This window comes from Perna viridis, chromosome 1 (genome assembly GCF_037379345.1).
Source record: "Perna viridis isolate PV_CMFRI_1.1 ecotype Kerala chromosome 1, ASM3737934v1, whole genome shotgun sequence".
In the NCBI taxonomy this organism is placed as follows: domain Eukaryota; kingdom Metazoa; phylum Mollusca; class Bivalvia; order Mytilida; family Mytilidae; genus Perna; species Perna viridis.
The window spans coordinates 3771241-3785611 of record NC_142445.1 but is presented as its reverse complement, the minus strand read 5'-3'; the positions used below and the strand labels follow the sequence as shown (position 1 = coordinate 3785611).

The 14371-nt window shown below is 32.5% G+C and overlaps 1 protein-coding gene across 1 annotated transcript; it reads left to right on the top strand.

The window, feature by feature from the left end:
* The first annotated feature begins 29 nt into the window (after positions 1–29).
* On the top strand, positions 30–13580 carry LOC148626890 (ruvB-like 1). Its single transcript, XM_088556440.1, has 10 exons — positions 30–303; positions 5230–5316; positions 6350–6566; positions 6770–6927; positions 7182–7331; positions 7501–7564; positions 10823–11021; positions 11296–11398; positions 11941–12032; positions 13041–13580. The coding sequence occupies exons 1-10, from the start codon at positions 163–165 to the stop codon at positions 13198–13200; spliced, it is 1371 nt and encodes a 456-aa protein (XP_088412566.1). The 5' UTR covers positions 30–162; the 3' UTR covers positions 13201–13580.
* Positions 13581–14371: the final 791 nt, after the last annotated feature.

Genomic DNA, 14371 nt, shown 5'->3' with positions numbered 1-14371 from the left:
ACAAGTCGTAAAAGATTTCAAATTATTTCAAATCGCAACAACGTTTGCAGAAGGCAGTTTTTGCATTAGTATTCGAAGAACAAGTTCTTTCTTGATCCAGCGTGCCGGTTCGTGCAGAATTCGGTTTGTTTAGTTGTCATTTGATGCAAATAAACTGCGAGTATGAAAATCGAAGAAGTTAAAAGTACTACAAAAACCCAACGTATTGCCACTCATAGTCACATCAAAGGCCTTGGATTAGATGAGAATGGCTATGCAATTCAAAGTGCTGCTGGGTTGGTTGGACAAGAACTTGCAAGAGAGGTATTTTTTTCTGGAACATTCGGAATGTTCCATTCACAATACTTCTGGTGTTTCTCTGTTTTCACTTACATTAATTTAAACTGATGACATTAAATAGAAATTTATTAATTTCATCTTTAAACTTGTTGTTTTCAATAGTATTTGTCAGTGTTTGTAAATGTAAGTAATTAGCTCACAAATCCAACTGGATTATTCTGTCAGTTAGAAAGCCATTTGTATCCAGTCTTTGAATTAAGGCTGTAGATTGATGCCTGAGGCATGTAAAATACAACTTATGCCTGTCAATTGTCTGTGGGTGCACGCTCGTCGGCCATGTGTGACAAATTGGGTGCTGATTTTTTTTTTTCCTTCAACTTCTCAGTAAAAGTTCAGAAACTACTCTATCCAAGTACATTACATTTTATTTTCACCTTTGTGCCAAGTTTGTGAATTTATTTACGCTACATGAACTGGTTGTACGTCTGGATATATGCAGCGTTGAAATGAATGTTACAAACAGTGAACCAGTCGTAATTAAGTGCGATCACATAAACGTTTGAAATAATGGTAAGTTAGTATGTACAGTATATCTATAGAAAAAAAACAGATGCGACCTCATGTGTAAATGAGCTTTCTATGGTTTGTAGAAGGTGCTAAAGCGGGTAAAAACTTAATGTAAATAAAACAGAAGAAGAAAAATATTTATAAAAAAGAATATGAAGAAAAACGTGAAAGGACATTCCAAATTAAGTGGAGTGCAACACAAGAATGGCTTGTCTACAATAATGATGAAAATAAAATGTATTGTGAATGGTGCAAAGCAAACAACTGTGACTCAGTATTTACAAAGGAACATAAAATTTCAAGCTTGAAGCTATAAAACAACACGAATAAAGCTTATATAATATAAATGGATTCCAAAAACATTACTTTGTATTATTTTTGCCTTCTTTGCTTGATTTGAGAAAAAAACAGAAATGTTTGTTTTATTTCAGATTGCTTTAAAAGTTACTTGAAAATTTTGGGCCTGTAGGTTTACATTCGGGCCTGTGCTCCAAAAAGTTAAGCATGAAGACTGTATCATTCTACATTCGTCTTTTACTAATCTGACGTTTTTTGTAGACATCAGCATAAAAAAATAAAAATAAATAAAAAAAGGTCAGATTAGTAAAAGACAAATGTAGAACGAAACAAATGGCTTTCTAAATGACAGAATAATTCAGTCTATGCACCAACAACAGGGTTCGACGTTAACTTTTATATTCACTTGTCCAGTCGGGCAAGTGAATATGTGATTCACTTGCCCGAAATATTGAAATACTTGCCCGGAACTTTGTGTCACTATATAGTGTTTAAACCAGAAACCCTTGTTTAATAAGACGTGGATGGCAAGAAACTGTTCAACTATAATGCAGATGACAGTGGTTTAACATAAATTGACCATTCTAAGATTCGATTACAGTGATACATAGAGTTAGACACCATGATCAATCAACATTGTTGAGTATACTATTTTCAGAGAATTCTGTAAGAATAAGGGGTAAAACAAGAAGCAAAGAAATTACAAGTATTCATGTGAGGAGTTTTTATTTCACATCTTTAGTTTAACAAATGGACAACAATAACTATCTTCAATAGAATTTTATTTCTCTTTTTCTCTCATATTTTCGAAGTTTTCGATACAGATTTCTTACAGTTTTCCAAAGTAAGAAATTCCATAAATAAATTGCGATGTTCAATTGGATAACGAAAATAGATGTACAATTGGACGCATCCGATTGGTCGACATTAATATCATATGATCTATTTTTGGCAAAGGGAAAATCAGAAAACTATCCAATGATAATCTAGGTCAGCAAGGTCGGGAAGAACGGCGAACTATACAGAAGTAATTTTCGATGTTTTAGAGCTGCGATGATCAGAAATAATGTAATTTGGGCACATATTTTTTTCACTTGCCCAGTCGGGCAACTTTGATGTCGTTTTTACTTGCCCAGACCGGCAATTTACTTGCCTCGGGCAATCGGGCAACCGTTAATGTCGAACCCTGAACAACAACTTTCGATACTATAGTGGTGCACCGTTTTGGGAAAGATCCCACGTTCTTCGCACGTTAAAGAACCCTGCTGTGGTATTCGATTGGAGTAGGAATCATAGGGCTCCGCCACAGGAGGCTAAATTGCCCGACCCTACCCATCCCTCCCTTTTTCTTGTGGCAATCTAAATTTGTCGATTCTATTATCCTTGTGTCTCATCCCATTTTTTATTTCATCATCATCATTTCATGTTCATTTTATTATCCATTTCCTGTTCTTTGCCTGAATATAGCTGAAATATTGCTGCTTGGGCATTAAACCCCAATCATCAATTAATCAATCGATACCATTAAATAAAATATGACTGTTTATGGTTTCCCCACAAATCCTATTTTCCCCACCAAGAATAGAAGTTTATTTGACCAATTAAGTGCTCTTGAGGAGCACAGTAGTGATTGAAGACCACCTTAAGTCATTTTATTTGTGAAATGAAAGTAAAAAAAAAAAGGTAAGTTCTTTTTAAAACAGAAATACATTTGTCTTAACTGAGCTAAGTCATTTGAGCAATTTAGTTAAGGCCAAATAAAATTATACCTCTGTTTCCTGTTACCCAACCGATCCATACCTTGACCCCCCACTTGACTTATTTTCAAGTTAACAGATGACAAAAAGTACCACCAAGGCAAACAACCTTATATTTTACAGACAGTAGTCAATTTTTGGTTTCCACATAGTACGAGTGGTAAAAATGATGTTTTTGAAGTTGTTTTCTATGAAATTTGGTAAAAAATAAGTGAATAAAATAAAATAAAATCTTAACCTTCCAACACATTTTTTCAGAAAGGAAACATGAACAATAGGTAAAATTTTGTTATTTGGCCTAACTGGACCTTTTCATATTTGTCAAAGTGTATTTGTGACCCTGTTGTAAACAAAATGTCAGATGGCACATGCCATGTTGACCAGCACTTAAGCGCCGAAGTTTAACAAATGTTGGTAAAAGTGTTAACTGCATAGCAAGACTGTTATTACTACAGTTCTGAATAGAATTATATTAAACACAGATTTTAGGGAACAGTACTTTGGGAAGGCAAACCATACAATTTTACTCTAAGACTGATGATTTGGTTGAAGTAAAAGGTAAAACTTGTTTCCCCCCCCCCCCCAAAAAAAAAAAAAAATAAAGTGGAAGTAATACCTTCTGACCTTATTTTTGTTTTCAATTTGTAACTTAATTCAACAGATATATTTTTATGGCCTGAATTGTCTTTTATGTCCCATATTGTGGCTTTGATATTCTCTTTTAAGATGTAAACAAAGGGTTCCCTAGTAAAAAAAAATCTAGAAAATATTATTTTTCAAGACCCTCCTCCAAAATAGTCAACAAATAAGGAACAACATCAACAACAACAAAAAAAAACTTAATAATTTATATAATAACTTGTTTGTCAGTTGTTTGTAAAACAATATGAAAAGGTCTTTCCCTTGAAATACTTTTTGTAAATGTTGAGACCTTTCCTTTGATATGTAACAAGCTACCCTCCTACAACAATTTTTTTTTGCACTTGATTACCCGGGACTTTGTCTAATACAATTGTCAAAGTTATCAGTATGATATTTGTAGTGTATGTTTGATGACCTTTCATTTAATATGAAATGACTATATTTTCTATGAACTTCAGCATTTTGTACTTATTTACCCTGACCAAATCTTTTTCAGTAAGATGAAATTGATATTGTTGACATTACAACTGTTCATTGGATATGCAACAACTTAACCAAATGAGTTATAAAATATTTATTTTTTTGCAACTCATTAACCCCACCCAACCCATTTTTGGGGGGACAAAACAATGATATTTTGAACTTACCCTTCATACAAGTATGGAATATTTGCTTTTTGATTTTTGAAATAAGCTCATTCATGTAGAGCTTCAAAATGGTATATCTTATGACCATAATTGAAATAAAATGATGCAATATCAGTTCTGCAAATAGGAACTTTAGAAGCTCATAATGTAGAACTCATCAAAAGTAATTTTATACACTGCATGTATGCACATATCTTAAGAGGGGACCTGTTGAAAAAATGCCAGTAATGGGTAGATAACTTCTACAATAGATGATAAAAGCCCTAACATGGTCATCCTGTAAAAGTATATAGTATCACTTGTCATTCAAGATATCATCAAAATTTTGTGATGCTATCTTGAAAGAACAACAAGTGATAGTCCTGTCCAAGGTCTCACTAACCACTTCCGGGTCAAATGGCCGCTCCCCTATGTAGTACCAAAAACACACTAAACCTAGACATACGCATTGTAAGTGCATTATTTGTGTGTATTATGATTAAAAGTAGTCAAAATAAAGCTCAGAATGTGTACTTTAAAATCATATATGTAATTAACTACAAAAGTGTATGAATATTGTTTACATGTGTGAGTAATTTGCCTCCATGCTGTCAGTAAGCAGAACAGGTAAAAATATGGATTTTCAGTATTATTTATTCAAGTAAATTTTGTGAAGAATTTCTACAATCATGGTACCATTAGCATAATGATTTTGGAAGCCTTATTTTCCAAGCTTCGCAACGGTATGCAACTTTAAGATGTCATTTGTCCTGGGAATTCACAGTGAGACTTTGAAAATTACTTTTTTAACATGTAAAGTAATGGAAACGTTAGAAGTGGTTAGTGAGACCCAAGTAAATGTTAGAAGAAATGAAGTAAACATAAGAAAAACAATAAAGTCTTTCCAATACCATGTGGAAAAGACTTAAATTATGTAATAGTAGATATGATTTGAATCTCATTTAGATTTACTTTAAGAAAACTTTAGACAAATTCAACTACAATAATGATTTTTTTATTTGAATTGATTTTGAATGACTAAATAAAATTCTTCTTTACAGGCAGCTGGTGTTGTTGTCGAGCTGATAAAATCCAAGAAGATGGCAGGTAGAGCTGTGTTACTGGCAGGCCCACCTGGTACTGGCAAGGTATTATCAAATTTTACCAACCAATGCTTTCTAAAGGTCTCAAAACAGAAATTGTCTAAAAAATACATAATCATGATTTCTTTGATCTTGTGTTTTACTTTAATTTATACTGCACAATGTCAAAAGAAAAAGAAGGAATATCAAGGTGTCAAACAAGGAAAAATCCATGAACAAAACACAAAGGTGAATACAAAACAGACAAAGAACAAGGAAAAACCCATGAACAAAACACATAGGTGAATACACAACAAAGAACTAGGAATAACCCATGAACAAAACACAAAGGTGAATACAAGACAGACAAAGAACAAGGAAAAACCCATGAACAAAACACAAAGGTGAATACACAGCAAAGAACAAGGAATAACACATAAACAAAACACAAAGGTGAATACACAACAGACAAAGAACAAGGAAAAATCCTTGAACAAAACACAGGTGAATACACAACAGACAATGAACAAGGAAAAATCCATGAACAAAACACAAAGGTGAATACAAAACAGACAAAAAACAAGGGAAAACCCATGAACAAAACACAAAGGTGAATACACAACAGACAAAGAACAAGGAAAAACTCATGAACAAAACATAAAGGTGAATACACAACAGACAAAGAACAAGGAAAAACCCATGAACAAAACACAAAGGTGAATACACAACAGACAAAGAACAAGGAAAAATCCTTGAACAAAAAACAAAGGTGAATACACAACAGACAAAGAACAAGGAAAAATCCTTGAACAAAACACAAAGGTGAATACACAACAGACAAAGAACAAGGAAAAATCCTTGAATAAAACACAAAGGTGAATACAAGATGGACAAAGAACAAGGAAAAATCCTTGAACAAAACACAAAGGTGAATACACAACAGATAAAGAACGACTTAAACAACGTAAAGGAACCTAAAAGCCTAGGAATGAACTGCACAAACCGTACTGACACCTGTGCACTGGAAGGTCATGTCTGGTTAAAGAGGTACATGTACATGTAGAACAATTATACATGTATGTTATTTTTATTATTTCAGACTGCTATAGCATTAGCTGTTGCTCAAGAATTAGGTTCTAAAGTGCCATTTTGTCCTATGGTTGGTAGTGAAGTTTATTCATCAGAAATTAAAAAGACAGAAGTTTTAATGGAAAATTTTAGAAGAGCCATTGGTTTAAGGATTAAAGAAACCAAGGAAGTATATGAAGGGGAGGTCACTGAGATGTCTCCTGTTGAAACAGAAAACCCTATGGGAGGTTTGTATAAATGGAAGTTCTTGGAACACTACACTAAAACTAAAAATTGTTGTTAAAAAGTCAGCCTTTATTAAACTAGTTTTTACTTTGAATTGTACAGTTTTAAGCACATTTTTTTCTCTCACTTAGAAATTAACAGTTTGGATTTCATGTCGTGTTTCATGTAGAGGAAAGTCATATACTTAAATTTTACATGTTAACAGGTTATGGAAAAACTGTGAGTCATGTTGTCATTGGTCTGAAGACTGCTAAAGGAACAAAACAATTAAAGTTGGATCCGTCTATTTATGAAAGTCTACAGAAGGAAAAGGTTGAAGTTGGTGATGTGATTTATATAGAAGCTAACAGTGGTGCTGTCAAGGTATAACTTACATTGTATATTGTGATTTACACCTGTCTATGCAGTAAAATGGGATTTTAAGAGATTGAAGTTAATCGAAACTGATGTGTATTAAAGCTTCTTTATATAGGTTCTCTCAAAAAATACCTTTAGGCATCATCAGCTGATTTAAACATGTTCCTGTGGTAGCTTTCGGGGGAGGTAATTTATGTATGGTTTTCATACACTGTTTAAGTTGTAGTGAAGGAAACTTCAAATATTTTGTACCCTTTCAGAGACAAGGAAGATCAGATTCCTATGCTACAGAGTTTGATTTAGAAGCAGAAGAATATGTTCCTTTGCCCAAAGGAGATGTCCATAAAAAGAAAGAGGTTATCCAAGATGTCACACTCCATGATTTAGATGTAGCAAATGCCAGACCACAGGTAACGGAATGCTTCTACAAACTAAATTGTAGACTAACTAAGTTCCTAACTGATATATTTAGAATTGGTCTGAATTCTTTACATTAGGATGGAATGTTTTATAGCTTAAATGATCTGTATTTGGTCGGAGTTCTGATTTTTTTTCATCTTCTTGGTTGTTTTTTTATAGGGAGGACAAGATATTATGTCTATGATGGGCCAATTGATGAAACCAAAGAAAACAGAAATTACAGGTGAGGATAATTTAGTTGCTCATTTACTTTAATTGCTTTGTACATACCGTATTCTTCTGTGTATTACCTGCATTCATGTATTCTGTGCATCCTCTTCTTTGCAAGGGAGATTGACCAAAAAAGTTAGTTTCCAAGTAAAACGCACGCTGGGAAGGTAAGAGAGGAAAAATTACCAGCAGAAAACCACGTTGAGATGAAAAGATTCATGTAAATTCCCTGAAATGCGTATCCCTTCATCATTAATCTGTTAAATAAAAGTATTTTTTTATGTTACCCTGCATACGCAAACCTATAATTGATTAAAATACAGCGATGTATTGGATCCATTCAACAGGTCAGATTAAATGTTTACATTTGCTGTTTGTATGCAAATCAGGTATTTCACTAATACAATGTTGTCAAGTCCGACTGTTTATTGAAAAGATTTTTGAATTTGCCAAGTTTGTGTATTGATATTTGACATCTGGAAACAGTTCATTAAGCAGATTAAAGTGACAATTGTTTTCACCTTCTAAATCGATCTCTTGTTATTTGATAATTAAATGACAGTGGGCCCGAGGGTAGGTTGGCATTCCTGTTATTTTGCATTTAACGCTTCACCGCACACCAAAAATTATGCCTCCAGAAAAAAATCTAGAGACTAATTGTTTTTGTGTATACCTCGCACCTTCCTCCTGCAACGAAGAAAAAGTTGAAAAATGTGTGCAGTATACACGAATGAATACATTATTATTATTTATTTAATGTTCTTTGATGTGTATGTCTGTTTCCTGTCAGGTCTTTGTTCCTGGATTACATTCTTTTGAAATCTGCTAGAATCTTGGTTTCCTTGATTGCTCTTTCTTACCAATTGTATAATTTACAAGAAAAGATCTCCTGTGTCTTTTTGTTCCAGTAATGCTTTAAAATCAACAGAAAATCACTTACAAAATCAACAAAATATGTATGTTAGTCTTTATTGTTTTCTTCACTGAAAGTTTATTTTTCTTCTCTACAGTCAAACCTCGATGTGTCCAACTCAGTTTAGTAGAAATCTCAGATAACTTGAACTGATATCAAAGTCCCAGCAAAACTCCCCTTACTCCAAAACAATTTTACCTCAGATGAATCGAAACTTCGGATAACTTGAGGTAATCAATCAGTCCCCTCCACAGGACTTTGAGGTTAATTAACTCTGATGTCTCGAAGTCAACCAGTTAGTCAGAAAACCAATTGCTGTATGATCAAAGTGTGTTTTAACAACGATTTGCGTGGCTTTTAAAAATTAATATGTTGACACTCTTTTTGGCTTGATTTGTGTATTTAATTAATTTAAAATTGCATGTGTAGTGAAAAGAAACAAATTTTATTAATTACACGTTGGAATTCACACTAACAGTGATATCAGATATTTTGATATTTTGATAAAAATTTTAAGTATGAGACTATTTAATGAAACATGAAACAGAAGATAGTAAGTGTATTTCAACAAATACATTCGTTTCGCTAGTGAATTGGAAATTTTATCGTAATGATGTGGAGCACATGGTTTGACGATACTCCTGATTGTGAGTCAAACAAAGCAGCTTGTTATGAAATATGACATTTTCAATGTAGAAAATAAAAAGGAAATTTCACTAAAACACTCATTGCCGTTCAGTATTTCAAACATGATATACAACATACAAAAAAAACATCTTCCGATATGAAACACAAGACATTACGAAGTACCTTGTGAAGTGAAGTACATGTACATGTACAATCACAACAAATGATGTAAATGCAGAAACAATCATTGACCAAACTACTAGCATTTCTGGTTCATCCTCGACCTCGGGTAACTCGGAACATATTTGCATGGTCCCTTCGACTTTGACTTAACGAGGGTCGACTGTATATATTGTATTTAAATTTTCTAATATCTGTTTTCATTCAGTTTGATATTGTTGTGTACATTAAAGTGGAATATGATATCAAAATGATTTTGTATAATTGTCCAAATATCGCACTAACTGTATTGCATCTTCTGACAAATTTTGCAGATATTAAACAATAAGGGGAAGATCATTCAGGGTGTTAAGCATTTAATATTTATACCCCTCACAAACAATTTTGGGGGTGTATATAGGTTTCACCCAGTCTGCTCGTCAGTCCAAGCTATTTTCTAAGCAGTTTGCAGCATTGTTATGAAACTTACTGGGATGTAATATAGCCACATAGAGATATTGTCAGGAATTTATGTTAGGACAAAAATTAAAGAAATGACAGCTGTTGAACTTTAAGCTGCATTAGCTGTCACTTTCGTAAAAAAATTTCTGTTGAAATATGCCTTAGTTATACTAAATTGCACTTTTCCTATGTAATTTCATTCGATATCCATTAATAAAATGTGTTAAATACATGAAATAGGTGTCTATACATGTATATTTATTGTCTTGCAAGACAAAAAATCGACCTAGATAAATTTGTATGCATGTAACTTCTGGTGACCTTAATCCACACATATGCTGTAAGGGTTGCTTTTTTTAAAAAATATATCTGATTGCAAAGCGAAAGTGGTCGGACTCAAACCGTAAAAGAAAAAAGTTTGAATATAATGCAAGGATCCTTTTGAAATTTACATATTGTGATATAATGTAGCACAAATATGGTCAGTAACTGTCATTATTTATTTGAAAACTTATCAAGAAATAGATGAAATGAAATGTAAACAAGACACATGCTTACCTGTGTATCCGTTATAAGGTTAAAGTATTTTTAACCCTGGTTAATGTCCTGTCGGCAATCTTCGGAAGTAATGGTGAAAAATAATTAGATCTGAGCTATTAATCTTCTCTGATTAAAAAACCATTGTTGCCACAATATTCTGTAGGTATTAATGACATTTATTGCTTCAATTGCATTACTACAAACTTATTTCATTTTATCAGCAAAGTTCAGTAGAATCAAAACTGAACAAATTTGGCAGCTAATGCAGCTTTAAATGTCTTTCAGCAAAACTTGGTCTCATGTGTTATCTGCAGTTTCCCCTCAAGGACTTGTAGGATTGTTATGAAACTTCATGGGAGTTTTAACTACCATATTGGAATGTATGTATTGTGAGGAATTTATGTTTGGACAAAAATTGTAGAAATTGTGACCTTTTGAACTTTGTTTTTTTTTTTTCAGCCAAACTTGGTAGGGACAATGTCTAGTCTCACTGATTTAAAAGAAAAACTTGAATTATTGTTTTTCTTAAAAAAGTTTTTAATTGTACTGTACTAATGTCCTTCTTTTCAGATAAACTGAGGAAGGAGATTAACAAGGTTGTTAATAAATATATAGACCAGGGTATTGCAGAATTGGTACCAGGAGTATTGTTTATAGATGAAGTTCACATGCTGGATATTGAATGTTTTACATACCTCCACAGAGCATTGGAATCAACGATTGCTCCTATTGTTATTTTTGCTACAAACAGAGGGAAGTGTACTATCAGGTATTACAATGTTATAGAAAACATTCTGTATTTTTTGCTTGCATGGTTTTGTTCATTAAGATTTAGTAATAATTTTTTTTCTTTTTTTACCCCTGCATGAAAATTGTTGCTGTTTATAGTTATGAAGGATCCTACTTTTTCATTCTGTTGAATAGTTGTATTTGTTCCGTTATCAACCATTTCACAGAATGTTTAATACTTAGTATCATTCTGCTCTACTGCGCCAAATATTTAATAAAATTTATGTAATACTGCATGTATTTAAAATCTTCAGGGGAACAGAAGACATAGCTGCCCCACATGGTATACCACTGGATTTACTGGACAGAGTGATGATTATTCGTACATTACCATATTCACAAGAGGAAATGGTTCAGGTAAATACACTTATGTGGATTCCAGCAAAAATTTGAAAAACTTACATGTAGGAAATGCTTATAAAAAACAAGACTATGATATACATTTAAAACCAACACAGCAAAACTATAGAGCACACTTGTTGTGCAAAACAAATGGTTATCTGGTATTAAACTCTTTTAAAATACATCAATACACAGGCATGATTTTTTTCAGCTTTTTAGTGGAATTTCACTATTTCAAATCCAGATTTTACCGTTACAATTCTTTGTTTTACTGCATATTTACTTCCGATTTTGCCAATTTCCACTTAGTTTGTAGGCCTTGTAAAATCATCTCTGATTAAATATTTCATACATGTAATTTTCATCATTATATTTTGGAAAATCAACTTAAAAGATAAGTGTACAGAAAAAAAAGATGAAAAATATTAGATCATCCCCTACAATAAGAGTTTTTGGTGTCTGCTTAAATTAACTGCATAAAATCATGGTTGTCAGTAAAAATTAATGCTAGATGTGTTGTTTTAGAAAAAAACACTAATGAGTGGTACAATTTTTAGATTCTGAAGATCCGAGGAACAACAGAAAGCATAGCATTAGATGATGATTCAGCTCAATTACTTGGACAGATTGGTGTCTCAACTACTCTGAGGTAAAGTTTCTATTGCTTCTGAATAAAGAAATTATTTTAATCATTTTTTACCCTAGTGTGTGTCATTCTATTGAAATGCTTCGAAAAAAAACGGTCAATACATGTGACTTGGCTTAGACATTGGGTAGCAAAAAATTACATGCAGAACAAAAATAGGGTTGGTAGGTAGATATTATCATTTATCCTTATGGTTTAATTTCAACCAAATCATAAGTCATGCTGTTTGCCTGGGTAATGGCTAAGCTGAAACATACTTTTGTTTTTTTAACGAATAGTACTGATTTTTATTTTATTTTTCACTTTCAGTTCACTGATAAATGACCTGGGTGGGGTAAATGAAACAGACTTATATTTTTATGGCTTTAGCAGGAATATTACAGAAATTCTTCATTTTTTAATTAAAAAAATGCCATCTTTGCCCATTTTGAAATGTTGATATTTCTATTTTTTTTTTAAATAAGTTGCTTAACAGAATATGAAGATTTTGACTTGTTTGCTGTGCTCAGTCAACTATTCTTTGGAATCTGAAATTACTTCGAAACTTGTTTTGTAAGCACCTAAAGTGCTACATTTTTCTAAGGATTTTGATCACATTTATGCCAAGGTTTGCAACTAATTCAAAAATTAACATAATGTGAAAGTTGTCTCCCATGTAAACTGATAGTTATCATATTATAAAGAAGGATTGACGCCCCTTTCACTATATATCTCCACTTTGCAATAAGGTGTCAGAAGGAAAGTTACAGTGTTAAGTGATAGACAAGTGAGAAGCTTGGTCTTTACCTCACTTGACCAATATTTCTTTGGTTCGGAAAAAATAATAATAAAATCACAATTTATGTAGGTAGTTAAGCCTTAAGTAGATATTAATCTTAAAATTCCTGTACTTATTTTGAGTTGCTTTTATTTAATCTCAAGTGTGACTTACAAGTTAAGATCTTGATTGATTTCATGGATTTAAAAACTGCTTCAAGTCTAATTTATATTTAACCTTCAATATTATTACAGATATTCAGTACAGCTTCTGACTCCATCCAATCTCCTAGCCAGAATAAATGGAAAAGATTCAATATCGAAGGAAGAAATTGAAGAAATCAATAAACTGTTTTATGATGCTAAAGCTTCAGCAAAAATATTGGCTGAACAAGAGGATAAATATATGAAATAATGTGAACAAACCAAACTTTGACATCTTTGTGGACAAATGACATGTGGCGAGATCTTGTTGCAACTGGTGCACATATAGTTATTGGAGTTAACCAATAGAGAAATAGTCTTTATTTCAACACCACATAAGTTTGACATATCCAACCAAAATAAACTTTTTTATTATATTTTTTATAAATCAATGGTTTCAGTACTGCCACATATTTTCTGGTTCAAACCAGCAACCCAACATAAATTCTGACCGGTATTTTAGTACTTGAGTTGAATGAACTGTGGAAGATCTGACAGATGTGTTCTGCTTTGTATTTTGTTATGAATTAATGTACATAATCCATTTGTTTTGTATCATGTGATTCATCAACATAAAAACTATATATTTTACATTCTGCTTTTTGTATCATCAGGTGAAGTTTACAGTGAATTATCCAAGTAGGCTTTTTTTAATGGGAATAATAATAGGAAATTTTTTATGACTGCCAATTCAGGACTATGCCAAGAGGCAAAATACTTTTATTCCATGTAGGAATGGGAATATTCATTAATTTCTTAAGCTTTAATAGGGCCCTGCTCTAACCCAGAGTGTTGGAGGCTTTGTAACTATTTATAGGACTGTTGATAGTGGTTACCTTTACAAAATAATTATTTACCAGCAAGTTCTTCAGCTCCATGGATGACATGTGCAACATGGAGTTTCTCAACAAAGTATACCAAGTTTACAACAGTTAACTGTAAAAAGTGAAACAAAAAAATCTTAAGATATGATACAACATGCTAAGATATCCTAACTACTTGTATTGATGTTAATTAAAGCTGCATTAGCCGTCATTTTCATAAATTTTTGTTTCTGTTGAAATATACATTAACTCTGAATTATTTCTACTAAATTGTACTTTTCCTGTATAACTTCATTTGATATTCACAAATAAAATGCATTAAATACATGAAATGGGGTGTCTATATATTTATTGTCTTGCAAGACAAAGAATCAACCTAGATAAATTTGTATGCATGTGACTTCTGGTGACCTTAATCCACGCATATGCTGTAAAGGTCGCTTCTTTAATAACAAATCTGATTGCATAGCGAAAGTGGTTATTCAGTGGTAAGGAAGAACGACGGACTCAAGCTGTAAAAGAAAAAAGTTCGAATATAAAGCAAGGATCCTTTTGAAA

Coding starts and splice junctions, on each gene's coding strand:
- LOC148626890 (XM_088556440.1), top strand. CDS start 163: ATGAAAATCGAAGAAGTTAAAAGTACTACAAAAACCCAACGTATTGCC. Junction 7,332..7,500: donor TAGCAAATGCCAGACCACAG/GTAACGGAATGC, acceptor GTTTTTTTATAG/GGAGGACAAGATATTATGTC. Junction 12,033..13,040: donor GGTGTCTCAACTACTCTGAG/GTAAAGTTTCTA, acceptor ATATTATTACAG/ATATTCAGTACAGCTTCTGA.